Source organism: Cyprinus carpio, chromosome B16 (genome assembly GCF_018340385.1).
Source record: "Cyprinus carpio isolate SPL01 chromosome B16, ASM1834038v1, whole genome shotgun sequence".
In the NCBI taxonomy this organism is placed as follows: domain Eukaryota; kingdom Metazoa; phylum Chordata; class Actinopteri; order Cypriniformes; family Cyprinidae; genus Cyprinus; species Cyprinus carpio.
This window is the reverse complement of record NC_056612.1, coordinates 11,673,381-11,687,793: the sequence shown is the minus strand read 5'-3', so window position 1 is coordinate 11,687,793 and position 14,413 is coordinate 11,673,381. Positions and strand designations below refer to the sequence as shown.

The 14,413-nt window shown below is 36.4% G+C and overlaps 1 protein-coding gene across 4 annotated transcripts; it reads left to right on the top strand.

The window, feature by feature from the left end:
• The first annotated feature begins 51 nt into the window (after positions 1-51).
• Positions 52-14,301, top strand: LOC109105739 (kell blood group glycoprotein-like). 4 transcript variants are annotated; one of them, XM_042740759.1, is made up of 18 exons: positions 52-680; positions 3,371-3,442; positions 3,528-3,827; positions 6,135-6,262; positions 6,363-6,521; positions 7,465-7,536; positions 7,635-7,823; positions 8,830-8,990; positions 9,096-9,213; positions 9,316-9,411; positions 9,519-9,617; positions 9,700-9,777; positions 9,903-10,006; positions 11,848-11,937; positions 12,198-12,265; positions 12,349-12,509; positions 13,486-13,575; positions 13,650-14,301. In XM_042740759.1, the coding sequence occupies exons 2-18, from the start codon at positions 3,424-3,426 to the stop codon at positions 13,812-13,814; spliced, it is 2,097 nt and encodes a 698-aa protein (XP_042596693.1). In that variant the 5' UTR covers positions 52-680; positions 3,371-3,423; the 3' UTR covers positions 13,815-14,301. The 4 variants fall into 4 exon arrangements, with proteins under 4 accessions (XP_042596693.1, XP_042596692.1, XP_042596691.1 ...); XM_042740758.1 differs by having other exon boundaries at positions 3,268-3,442; positions 3,639-3,827; XM_042740757.1 differs by having other exon boundaries at positions 3,268-3,442.
• Positions 14,302-14,413: the final 112 nt, after the last annotated feature.

Below are 14,413 nucleotides of genomic sequence, written 5' to 3'. Positions count from 1 at the left end.
TTCTTCTTTAAGTAATGTGTATTTTTGGAGGTCTGCATACGTTTACATTTTGTCATGTGACTGCTTCCAAACATGTTCGTTCCCACGCAATGTGTGAGGTGCTCTTTTGTGGTTTGCTCCTCTCACACCCCCTCATTTCTTATCAGCTCGCCCCAGCCTCACATACACCACTGATAGCCAGGAGTGCGGACGTCTGTGAATGTAAAAATGTCACATTGAAGGTGTATATAAATGAATATTAACTATGCCACTTCCTACACTGAGGAACTTTAAAAATGTACTTGCGTACATTTAGTGTTAGTGTTTCCTCAAGTTTAACTTGGGTGGCTTTTTCCAGTTGAGGGATTTTGGAGCAAAATCATCTTCTGGCCCTCATAATTTTAAGAAATGGTGAGATTCTGGAAATATTTCTAGAAATGCCCCATTTATGTATGTGTAAAAGAGAGGGGTCTTGTGGGAAGCCAAGTCATTACATGTTTATCAGTCAGTGAAAGAGTGAACAGAGTGTGATGAGGGAAGATAGTAGTTGGATGACTTGTGGTTGACAGAGGAGAGCTAGAAAGAGGTTCAGTGTGACGAAATAGAAAGCTTCGCTGGAAGAACATTATGTAGGAAGAATCCTGACCAAACTGACATAGAAGAAAAAGAAAAAAATGGATAATAACCCAGCTGTTCATCAGGTGAGGCTTTCAAGATTTATCTACCTTTCATTTTTGGCCTTTTGCCAGTTTTATTTATAGGACAGTGGTAGTCACAGGAAATGACAGAAGAAGGTGGGATGGGATCAGGAAACACCTCAAGCCAGATTTGAACTTGGGTTACCCATATAAGCACCACCAAGCACTTTTAACAGTGTGCTGTAGAGTTGTTACCTAAATTTTAAAGTTATGCTTCATGTCATAAAGTTTTCTAGTATATAATTGATGGGTGGTGGTGTGTAGTTGAGACCACTAGTTTAATGTCCTCTAGTCATCAACAATTTGCCCTTATGCAAGGCACTTAACCTGAGGTACTGAAAGGGAATTTGTGGTGCTGTTCAGTTACACAACTCTATGGAATTCTTGACTCTGATTGGTTGGTCAATCGCGACATTTAGTCGTCCATTGCAACACTACTATATTTCGCTCATCCAGGTAGACCTAACTGAAATTGGCGCTACTTTCTGTCAGCTCTCCAACTATCGTGTAAGTATGGAAGTCCGTTTCCGCCACTGAATAAAAAAAGATAATTGCAACTTTTTATCTCGCAATTCTGACTTTTTTCTCATAATTGTGAGATTTCAACTCGCACATGCGAGTTATAAAGTCCAGTTCTAATGGAGTAATAAAAAAGACTAATATGTTCTAAAAAAAAATTTAATAAAAAAGACTAATATGTTCTAAGTATTGCAAGTTTATATCACCCAGTTCTGAGAAAAAGGTCGCAATTACCTTATTTTATTTATTGATTTTTGTATTTTTTTATTCAGTGGCAGAAATGGGCTTCCATATTTGTAAGCGAAAAAGAAAGACAATATATGTAGGCTATATCATATGCATGGCTGCAGCACCCCCGTTGGAAAATGCAGACATTACAGCACTCTCTGACAGATGCAAAAAAATAAATACATAAACGTATTAAAACATTTTTTAAATCCTCCTGTTTGTTATTAACCTAAGAAGTTTATGCACGAGGAGGTTTTGAGCACAACTAAATAATTATTGACCCTTATATTCAGGTGTGCATTATTAATAGGCAGATTTTCTTTTACAGATAAAATGAGCCAGAAAAGATTATATATCACTTCTAAAAGATTAAATACAAAATGAATAGTTATTAAGATTGATGTGGTTTGGAATTGGTAAAATATACAAATAAATAGATTTTTTTTTTTTTTTTTTTTACCATTAGCTGTTCATGTTAGCTCAGCTGTGCTGTCAGACATACAGGCTACAGTTACATCTGCTGGGTGACATGTAAACTGTAATTAGGGTCACATCTCTCTCTCTATCTTTAAAGATCTGTGCTATATATATATGTGTTTATGTGTATATATGTGTGTATATGTATGTGTGTGTGTGTGTGTGTGTGTGTGTGTGTGTATTATATTATAGGCTTACAGTGGCTGTCTGATATACTTTAAAATAAACATTTATTATTTTAAGTCCATACATGATGATGTCCGGTACACTTATTTATTTAAAAGGTTTTTGCTGCATACCCCCGTTAACACTGGATAGTTGCACCCCTGGTCATATATCACAACTTTTCAGTGTTTTCAACCACATAATGTTTATTTTAGGTTTCAGACATATAAGTACTAAAAAAACTATACATTTAGAGTTTGTAAAATACACACTGATGTCAAAGGAAGAGGCAATAATAATCCTTTCCATTATAATTAGACACGTTGTTTTATTCATATCAGATACACATGTGTAAGTAACTTTAAAGTTTACTCTATTCTTCTCCCGGTTCACCAGCCACTTACTTTTATGTGTTTCGGGAGAAGTGGATGAATTCACGTGTTGTAAATCCAACAGATCCGATTCTCTGAACTGCGTGTGCGGCACAAACTAAGATGCAGTCGCGCATACAGCTCAACTAACGCGATCGTTATAAAAGTGTTTTAAAACACTTCCACTTGACATAAAAGCAGATCATCATTCATTCAGCTCTTTTGTTGTTGCGGTGTGTCACGTGACAAGCAATGACGCGTCACCATGGAAACCATAAAGTGACACATTCTAAATAACGGTCGCCTTAAAAAACTCGCCCTGGTATAAATATGTTTAATTCTTATTAGTGTGTGTTTACTTTGTTAGTAGACTTAGACATTATTAAGAGGTGTCCACCTGACACGCAAAAAATGCACCTCCCACTACAGTACCCCCAACTTAAAACCTCTTCCCACGGCCCTGATCATATGTAAGATTATATGAAATCAAAATTTCATGTTCCTGTGTTTATTAATTTGATGAGAAGCTGTATGTTATGCAGGGAAATGTACATTTTCCCTTAAAGCATGAAAGACATCAACTTTAACTTTTAATGAAACAATTGTGCTTCTTCATTTTCATTGTTCTTTAGTGAACATTCCTTGGACTCGCTCTTATTGTGGTTGGATGTTTGACTGTCAGTGTAATTTGAATCCATCATAAAGTCTAAAGTTATATGCATTCCCGCTTTTCCCAGTTGTGCTTTTAAATGGACATTTCCATACAACACGTCCATCTCAATTAAACATAAAGAGTGAGTGAGTCATTTGCTAACTTTATATTCCCACAGGAAATGGTCACAACATCAGAGGAACAGCCTCAACAAAATCCAGTGGGCTGCAACAAGTACCACAGGCTCCTATTGGTTGTTTTTTCCTTCTCTCTCTTTGCAGCTGTGTTAGGTTTGGGGGTCTATTCCCACCTGCAAAAGACCGCAGAACCCTGGATGTCACAATGGAAATCAGGTACAAACCTAGCAACAAGGAACTACAGTAGAACTTCTGGTAAAGTTTTAATAACAGTGGTCGTAATTTCTCTCCCTTGTTCCAGTTGCTCCTCCTTGCCTTTCTCCTGCCTGTATAAGAGCATCAGAGCATTTTTCTGCTGCCATGGACCCCTTTTCTCACCCCTGTGACTACTTCCTGTTTGCCTGTGGCACAGGTGGATCTTCCACCAGTGATCGAAGACACAGAGTCAAGGAGATCTCAGATGAAGACAATGAAGAACTGGACAAAAAAAGGGAAGTGAGGATGAGAAGAGAGACAGATGTTCAAGGAAACAGTGATGGATGGCCAGTCAAATTTCCAGACAGAAAGACTGCTTTACTGAAAACTATTAAGGAAATATTAGGTTAGTGAAATGTCACCTTTTTTTCTTTTTTTTTTTTTTTTAACCTGAAATAGAACAAATGACAGTTTCATAGTGTCTTCAGGTTCCATATCTGCTTCTATCTGTCTGTCTTTCTGAGCCTAAGCTGGTTTGCTGGTCTTCTAGATGGTCAGACTGGTCTGTTGGTTTTAAAGGGGTCTGGGGCACTTTTTTCCTGTCAGGCTGGGGAAAAAAGTTGCATCTTTTCTTCCGTATTGTGACAAACATTTAATCGGATTATCGGATTGGATGGAGGAAGTCGATTGTAAGAAAGGTGTGGAGTTTAGGTTTACAAAATGATTGGAGAAATCTGGTATACGTCACCAGAGAGAAGTCTGTTGTTTGACTGGAAGAGTGAGTGATGGCATTTTGATTAAAATTTACAATAAAATGCTTACAATAATTACAAAAATTATAATATTAAATATAGCTGCAAGCAGCGATTACCGGGGTTCAAGCTCTTAAAGCATTTAAGCATATAAGGAAAAAGACATTACATTTTATTAAGGAAGGCTGTACCTACGTAAATCAATGATTAAAAAAACATTTTGGGCAAATCGAGAATATGAAATATGATGTTTTTTTTAGCGTTTATGACTGTTATAGCACCAGATGTGGTCCGATCCCCGTAAACCTGTCGCATGTGTTCAGCAGGTTTCATGAAGTTTTGAGTTTTCCTTTAGGCTTTTAAGGATTTTGGGTAAATTTGGATATTTAAATTTGAATTCTAGGATTTTGGGTGTTTTTTTTTCTTTTTTTGATTGAGCGAAAAACCTTTGACTAGTTTGCAAAAGTAGGATTTTTACTTCTTCTCAATCATTTAACAAACAATTTGATTGACAGTGGTTTTCGAGGCAAAGTTGTCCAGAATTCAATTCAGTTCAAGTTTATTTGTATGGCGCTTTTCAAGATACAAATCGTTGCAGAGCAGCTTTACAGAAAATTAAGTTTCTACAATGTATTTAGTAGTAGCTTATCAGTGGTGACTATGTCAAACTGATGTGCATATGGCAGAAATGTATGGTAAACTGCAGGTAATGACGTAATCAAACAGACGATGAACATTTTTAACAGTAAATGATTATATGTTGCAATCAAACTTGTAGCAAAATTTGGTAGTTCATGTTGTTTCAGGGTTGGCATCATCTGAGGTCCTCTGAGGGGTTTGCATCATCTCTTCTCAGATGTTCGGTCATCTCAGGTCTTTGTAAGGGCTGGAACCAGACTGAAGCTTGTGTAATTTCTAGTTACCACAGAATGACAATCCCGTGTCAGAAACAGTGAAACAAATAGAGACACACTGAACAAAATTATAAACGCAACATTTTTGTTTTTGCCCCCATTTTTCATGAGCTGAACTCAAAGATCTAAGACTTTTTCTATGTACACAAAAGGCTTATTTCTCTCAAATGTTGTTCACAAATCTGCCTAAATCTGTGTTAGTGAGCACTTCTCTAACATATCAACAGGACAAATGGTTGCACAGTTATAGCCATTTTTATGTTTTGTCCCTCTTAATGACCAAGTGGCCAAGCTCTGTGATTTTTTTCCTGTAACCTCAGACTGAGCACTTACCTGAGCATTCTGAGTTTGGCGAAGATCTCTCATTCCGTTCAGTTTACTAAAAGTGTCCCAGCCCCTTTCGAACGTTTTACGACCCCTTTGCGATGGTGAGTCGAAAGTTCAACGTTTTTTATTTTTATAATTATTGACATTCACTCTCCAGAGAATCTTTCTGCACTGGTTTGGTTGTGATTGGGTGAAAAAGGACTAGGACTAGTTTGCAAAAGTATGTTTTTCAAAAAATGCTAAATATCCCCAAAAATTTGCAAGATTGAGTCAGAGGCATGCGTTTTGCTTGCGTGAGCACTGTAGTGACCCCGTCAGGCCAATTGGGGTGAGCCTTGGTCATGTTGTAGGCGGTGTGAGTACTACCATCCCTGCAAGTTTTAAGTCTCTACGACTTACAGTTTAGTCTGCATGATCAGTTTTACGTGGAGTTTGCTGATCCGTGATCATTCTACAATTACAATTGAGTTTCAGCACTACGCGCTTGAACCCCTAATAAAAAAGAAACATGCATGGATGCCTCTTTCACAATAAGATCAATAAGATGCATTTAAAAAATATACAGGATTAATGTCTGGAGCACCATCTTAAACAAACTAAAACCAGCAATCCATCTTTGGCTGGTTTAAGTTATCTAATGGCTAATCTCAGTAGATATTTGAGATAACTAATAGTATAATTGTCTTTGAGATTCAATCTGTATGATCCCTGTGTGATCAGAGGCTCCTGAGGAGGGTGTTTCTATGAGTGCAGCAGAACAGAAAGCAAAGAAATACTTCAAGACCTGCATGGATGCAGAATCCCCAGAGAAAGTGGGTTCAAAACCCTTCCTCACACTACTCAAGCAGGTACACACACTTTTTAGGATAAAGGAAATTAAAAGCACCTGCATTGCATCATGCATTTTGCTCAGTGTTGTTTATCTTTTGATTCTCTGTGTGTGTGTAGTTAGGTGGTTGGCCAGTATCAAACGGATGGAATCAGACAGATTTTAACACCACCCTCGCCCTGTTAATGAGCCAGTACTCCACATTTCCTTTCTTCAATGTGTATGTAGGGTCAGACCCTGGTGAAGAGCAAAGGGCTTCTGATCAACACTACATACAGGTGATTATTAATGAAGGTAGAATATAAGCAATTGGTAGCATGATTTAGTGTTTAGTAGCATGATTTACAGTTTTCTCAATACTTAGGTGAACAGCAGTTTAGGTGGGCTAGACTGTGGATCATTTATCATTGCTTTGGCATGAATGCATTAAATGACTACTTCTTTCAAATTACATAATTTCTTTTCTCACTCAGATACAACCAATATCAAAATTCTGTGCACCTACGAAATGCATGTGTACATACATTTTCAAAACTGTTAAACTGAGAACTGTGTGAAGACTTGACCCAAGTATTGAGAAAATGGGTCCTAGCAATTATAAAATGCTGCAAAGACCCCATAAAGTAGTTCATGGGCACAGTTTTCATTTCTGTTTTGATGCATTTCACTGATTTGATTATAATTTGGTTACATGTATTTTGTATGGAAGTTTATTCACACCCGTCAACAAAAAATAAAAAGGTACAGTTATTGCGACTTTTTATCTCACAATTCAACAAACTTTTTTCCTTACTATTCTGAATTTACATCTCAGTTTACTTTTTTTCTTCAAATTCAGATTTGTGATATATTACCTCAGAACGGCTCGATATAAACTTGCATTTCTGAGACAAAAAGTCAGAATTACAAGATAAAAAGACACAATTACCTTTTTTTATTTAAAGCTTAAAAATATCCTACTTCTTACAATTTTGTCGTTTTATGCAATTGCAAGTTTATATCTCTCAAAGTCTGAACTGTTAGATAAGAAAGTGCCAAATACTTCTCTATTCCATGGGGGAAATAAATTTGATGTTTTCGTCCTTGAGACATTTTAGTGAGCAGTGATTTGTATTCTGCTCTTGTGTACATGAATCCTCAATATTTTGGTCCATTTTCATTGTTTTTGAGATTGTTTTACACTTATATGTTGGATAAAAATGTCTATGTACATTATTATAGATTGATGAGCCTCATTTTCAGTTCCCTATTGACTGGAATAGCAAGACACAGAAATCCAAAGCAAATACTCGGGTAGGTATTTTCTATTCAACGTGTTCATAATGCATTATGTATAAATGGTTCTTTGATATTTTTGTAACTCCTTTGTTGTCTCTGTTCCTCTTTCTCAGTATTTGCGTTCATTCTACATGTCATGTGGTCAGTACTTGGAACTCTTGGGCGTTCCCTCCAGTGTAACCACTCAGCACTGCGGTCTTTATGTATCTCTAGCCACAACATTGGCTCTGGCCTCGGCCCCTCTCCACTACCGCCTCAGCCAGAAGTTACTCTACAACAGATTTACCATCCAAGAGCTACAGGTCTGTGTCTAAATCTGATTTACTCTATGTCATATGTTAATAGATCAATAAAAATTAAGATTGTCCAAGATAAAGAAAAAAAAATCTAAAACACATGTGCCACATTCTTAGAAATTCACATGGTTTTGGAAAAAGCTTTAATCCCTATTAGAAAAAAACCTTCAGTTTAATTATGTCATGTGGTAAATATCAAGTAAAAAGTATTTCCCCTATTTCCATATTTTTCAAAATGTGTTTAAAATGTATTTGAAGTGAAAACCCTTTTTCTACTATTTTTACTATCATAAATTATTTGCTTCTTATTAATTATACAAATATACATTTTGCAGTAGCATCATATGATAGTGCAACCAACCTTGCTTTGTAATAAAAAGATCAAATCATGTGATACTTTACAGTGTTATAGGCATATAATATTGACCTTCACATACAGTCTTGGGGGTCTGCAAGGGTCTTCTCTTTCATATTTTTGCATGTTGGCAGTGTAAATTTAGTATTATTCCAATGCTATTATAGTATTTATTAAATACTAATACTTTTCAATTACCTTTTATTTTATATTATTAGTTTATTTTAGTTTTAGTTAACAATAACACTTGAACAAATGTTTTTGCTCGTCACACCACATTTGGCTGAAAGAAGTTTTTAAAATATGCAGTGAAGTTTTGATATAATATTTTTCTAAGAATTCTATTCATTTAATAAGACTTTTTTCATCATTATGATAATAGCACAGTTAAAACCTTGACATTTTTGACTTTATTCCACATGAATGAATGAATGAATGAATTAATTAATTAATTAATTAATTTTTTATTCAGAAATTCAGAAAAACATGCACATCATAGAAGACGTGTATTCAAGTTATTGTGTTAATGAATTGCACTTTTAATATATTTAAAAATACAGTAATAGATCTGGACAAAAAATATAATCATGTCATTAACCCAAATAATATACAGTACCTAAGATGCGTGATAATATAATTTTTTTCTGTCCTTCACAGACTCTGGCTCCAGCCATTGATTGGCTTGCTTGCCTAAAAGCCACATTTCAGCCTCTTCCTATCAGCCAATCAGATCTTGTTTTAGTCCACAATCTCCCGTATATTATCCACATGTCCCAGACAATCAGTAAATGGCAAGTCCAGCATGAGATGATGGGCACGTAAGTCACTATTATATTAATATACTTAATCGTATTTTCTTAAGAAAATGTGATAGATCTTGATTATTAACACAGATGTTTGTGCTTATGTGTAAATATCTGCAGTGGTCCACTTCATACATACATGATCTTTAGTCTTTTGCACACACTCATTCCTGCGCTGGACTCGAGGTTCTTCCAAACCATGAGAAACTTTTCCATTGCGTCTGGAGACACACAAGAGGTGGGTCTGCATTGAAGGCATTCCACAATGCCTATTTGTGTGAAGTAAAGCAGTGCAGATTGTGTTATATTTCATATCACTTATACAGTCTTTTGATTTTAGGAGATGCCACGCTGGGTGAGATGTGTTCAGCAGACGGAGCGAGGGTTTGACACTCTACTCAGTCATGCAATTAGAGAAAGACATGCACAGAAAGGGGTACATTTTGATTGGATGTCATGAAGAAATAAAAGATTATGCATGAACATGAATTTAATAAAGCAATGACGCATGAAATTTGACAAGTGTTTTTCTCTCTCCGCCAGGCTGAAGAGTTGATTCATGATGTTTATTCATCCCTCGAGAAAAAACTAACAGATTTGATCTGGAGGGACGACAGATCATCAGCCTTTATTTTGAATAAGGTATGTTGTGAATCATATACAAAAACATATCCTACTGAAACTGTGTATGGGTCTGTGTTCAGATCATTTGTATTTTTTTCAGATAAAATCTCTTAATCCAAGACTCTCCACTAAAACAAATAACCTCAGTCATGCAGAACTCAACCATCTCTATGCAGAGGTAAATGAATGAATTGTAATTCATTTCGATGAGTGAATTGACAGTCAGTGTAGTGAATGAAACATTTTCATTCATGAATTCCCTCCTTCATTCATTGACTGTGTTTGTCTGCCTCTGTGCACTAGGTGGTTTTAAATGAGGAGGATTTTTTCTCAAACTACCTGCAGATGCTGGTGCTGGATCAGAAGAGCAGGAGCAGACTGCTCTCACATGGCACACAGACTGATGGGTTAGTGCTCTCATGTTTGGGAGACCTCCTGGGAAAACTAGGTTGCTGCTGGGAGAGGTGCTAGTGAGGCCAGCAGGGGGTGCTCACCCTGTGGTCTGTGTGGGTCCTAGTACCCCAGTATAGTGATGGGGACAGTTTGCTGTCAAAAAAAGCATTGTCTTTCAGATGAGACATTAAACCGAGGCCCTGACTCTCTGTGGTCATTAAAATCCCAGGATGTCCTTCAAAAAAGAGTAGAGGTGTGACCTCGGCATCCTGGACAAATTTGCCCTTTGGCCTCTGACCATCATGGCCTCCTAACTGTCCCCATATCTGCTGATTGGATTATTTACTTTGTATAATATTAGAGGTTAAGCTGGCGTGTGGTGGGCGTTCTGGCGGACTATGGCTGCCATCACATCATCCAGGTGGATGCTGCACACTGGTGGTGGATGAGCAGATCCCCTCTCACAATGTAGAGAGCTTTGAGTGCTTAGAAAAGCATTAACTGGCATTATGTTCATATTTAACTAATTCACATTTTAGTCTCATATTTAATAAAAAAAAAATTAATAACAGGAGTAGCAACAGATATTTTCTTCCAAATTGTGATGTACATCTGAGCAAAATGGATTATCAAAAATGAAAAAAAAAAATATAGGGAATAGTGGAAGATCTGAATGTGAGTTTGGAGTTGATCATAAAGGGTTAGTTCACCCAAAAATGCAAACTAGACCGTTTTTCTCACCCTCAAGGCATCCTAGGTATATATGACTTTCTTCTTTCAGACATATTCAATCAGAGTTATATTTAAAATTGTCCTGGCTCTTCCAAGATTTATAATGGCATGGGCGGGTGTTTTTGTTCAACAGTCCAAAAGTAGTCAAATAACGCGCAAACATCTATATTAAAATGCGCATCACACGGTAAGACACATATTCATATTTAAAACGATATAAACACCTTTTTCTCACTTCCGCAAACTGTCGCAGGTGGAAGCCGTTCTGGCATGACGACATAGGATGTATGCATAGCATAAGCACCGGTGATTAGTGACGAACACAGAAGCATGACGGAGAAACAGGACAAAACACCGGTCACGAATTAGTAGCACAAAACGAGGATTTGTAAAGAAAAATGTTGGAGGATTTCAATATAAACCAAAAGGAAGCTGTTTTTTCTTAGCTTAAGTAAGAAACTTTGCTTCCTTGGTCCTGTAAACAAATGTTGATTTTTGCGAGACTACGTCTACGTCTACGTTCTACGTCATCCGCCAGAAGAAAGCCAGTCTCTCATGAACGTGCGTATGACAGTTAGCAGACATTGCACAAAACTGTTTATATAATTTAAATATGGATTTTTTTTCTTACAAAAACACAGCGATATGCTACAGGAGGCCTTTATTCAACCCCCAGAGCCGTGAGTTGCGCATTTTAATACGGATGGATGCGCTTTATTTGACTACTTTTGAACTGTTGAACAAAAACACCTGCCCATGCCATTATAAAGCTTGTAAGAACAAGAAAAAATTTTTATATACCTCCAATTGGATTCGTCTGAAAGAAGAAAGTCATATACACCAAGGATGACTTGAGGGTGAGTAAAACATGGACTAATTTTCATTTTTGGGTGAACTAACCCATTAAGTGGACAAATGATTGGAGTCTCTAATCTGGAAGATCGAATTATTCCATTTTGATAAAACATTCAAGTAAATAAATAATAAATAAAACACATTCATGGATGATTAGTTCACAATAAGATCAATAACATACATTTAGAAAATAGATAGGGTGAATTTACATTTGATGCCAACTTTAAGTCATCATCCATTTAACATTTCTGTCTTCTCTCACCTCTAGTTTGTCTATCACTCCATCCATCTCCGGAAATGACATCATCATCCCTGTTGGAATGTTTGTGTCACCCTTCTTCCATTCCTCATATCCCAGGTATCAAGTGACATCATACAGCATAAAGCAGAATGTTCATTCAGTGGAAATACTATTACATTCCAAGATTTGCACCACTTTTAGTAAAATAGTGCTATTCTGTAGTTTGAATGGTAGTAAACCAAATCTGACCTTTTGACCTTGTTTTTATGCCTCATTTTTTGAATGCTTTTTTCTACTTTTATGTGCTGAAGATGTAAGATGCTTAAATATGCATGCATAAAAAATGTTTATATAAAATGTTTACATTAATATTATAGGGCACTGAATTATGGCACACTGGGATCTCTGATGGCTAAAGATCTTCTTCACCTTCTGCTCCCTGATAGTAAGTCAGTATGAACCTCAGTCTGAATCTGCATGTGTGAGTGTTTGAGTCTTTTTAATCACCTTCCAGTTTTTCATCACTAGTCCACACACAGGCCAACAATCCAGAGTCAGAGAGCATGAGCATATGGTCTCATTATCTGAGTGTGACCAAGGATCCAGGACGGGTCGACACATTCTCTCTTTCCTGCTCTGAACAGCAGGAGATTTGGGTGCAGTACTCTGCTCTACAAGTGGCACTGGATGTAAGCTAACCTATTCTAGTACAAGGGTTTTCAATATTTTATGCCATGGACCCCCAAATATGATTATCCTCTGGAAATGTACCCACCCTCAGGCCATCTAAGATGTAGATGAGTTTGTTTTTTTGTTTGTTGGAACATATTCAAAGAATATTTAGCATTGAATTATTGGCTCACTTCTGCAGTGAATGGGTGCCGTCAGAATGAGAGTTCAAACAGGTGATAAAAACATCACAAGTAATACACATGAGTCCAGTCCTCCAATTAACACTTTATTTTCCACTTCAAACCAGCTAAAATAATCAATAATAACGCTTCCTCCAGTAAAAAAAAAATTGTCTTGTCTAAAAAAGGAGACAAATGTGCACAGATCAAGCACCATTTATAAGCGAAACCAGTCCAAACAAGTTCTAAACAAATATGTTGGTGGATTTTGATGAGAAAGGACAACAGGGGATGGACTCTTTCACTGGAAAAATCAATTATCAGCTGTTTGTTGAGCGGTTTTTTTATCATTTCTTTTATTCTGACGGCACCCATTCACTGCAGAGGATCAGTTGGTGAGAAAGTGATGTAGTGCTGAATTACTCCAAATCTGTTCCAATGAAGAAACAAACTCATCTTGGATGGCCTGAGGGTCATTGGTCAAGCAAATGTAAATTTTTGGGTGACCTATATTATGATGTTTTTTCCCCTACTCATTATAGTACAGTACTGTCAGATATGTTTATTTACTAATTTATTTATTCTTATTTTTATCTAATTTTTAATAATTATTTATTTTAACTTTTAAAAAAAAAACACACACATTTTCCCCTTTGAACTTTCAACAAACCCCCAAATATTCCCTTGCGGTCCCTGGACCACAGTTTAAAAACCTCTGCTATAATCTAAAACACTGCTCTTTTCATTGTTTTTGCGATGAACCAAACATTTTTTCTTTCTTAACATTTTATGTTCGATATTTGTTTCTTTACAGGCTTATAAGAAGAGTTTCACAAGGTATCCAGAAGACTCATCTCTATCAGGCCTCTCTTACATGCACCTTTTCCTCTCCTCCTTTACTAAGGTACAGAGAACATGTCACTGAGAAATGCATAAGCACTCAAGCACGTGTGATAATGTTCAAATAATATGTTACAGGTAACGTGTGACATTGACTCGTACCGTGAGTTCATGCCCTTTGAACCTTCCTTCCTGGTGACAGTCCTGTGTTCAAACTCACACTTCTGCCCTAAACCACTGACCTGTGTGAATAAATCTCAGAGTTATCCTCGTGAGATGCATCAGAGTCGAACGCTGCACTGAATCTGAGAGGAACTCTTTTCTGCTGAGACCTGTTGGAGCTAGTTTATGACTATTGAACCATTGGAGCTGCTCGCTGTTTAGTAGAAAAAAGGAGAAGGTCATTCCAGAGATCATAAAACTTCTTATATTCACATAGGCTTAATACATTTAAGCTATATTATCACATTTGATAACTCATGTACAGTATGACGAACAGTTAAAACCTGCTTGGTGGATATGATCTCTCACAGCACTTTGAAAATTTACCATGTTTTTATTATAGTGTTAAATTTTGGAGGACATGTAGATTCATACAAAATAATATTTTTGGGAAAGGAGGAAATCTCAAGTTATTTTTTTATTTTTTATTTTTTTTACAACTAGCCTAGTTTTTTACAAAGTTATACTGGTTTACATGTGGTTACTATAAATATCACAGTTAAACTGGTTACTAAACCAGATTTATGGTAAATTTTACCAAGGAAGGAGATCATTTTTTACAGAGTAAAAAGTGTTGTAATTCATTAATTGTGCGCTTATTCTCTCTATTGTAAATACAGTTTGAGGTCTGAAGTCTGAATGTATCATAAATGCCACTCTTATATTTGAAATGTATTATA

Coding starts and splice junctions, on each gene's coding strand:
- LOC109105739 (XM_042740757.1), top strand. CDS start 654: ATGGATAATAACCCAGCTGTTCATCAG. Junction 9,214..9,315: donor CGTCTGGAGACACACAAGAG/GTGGGTCTGCAT, acceptor TTTTGATTTTAG/GAGATGCCACGCTGGGTGAG. Junction 10,007..11,847: donor CATGGCACACAGACTGATGG/GTTAGTGCTCTC, acceptor TCTCACCTCTAG/TTTGTCTATCACTCCATCCA.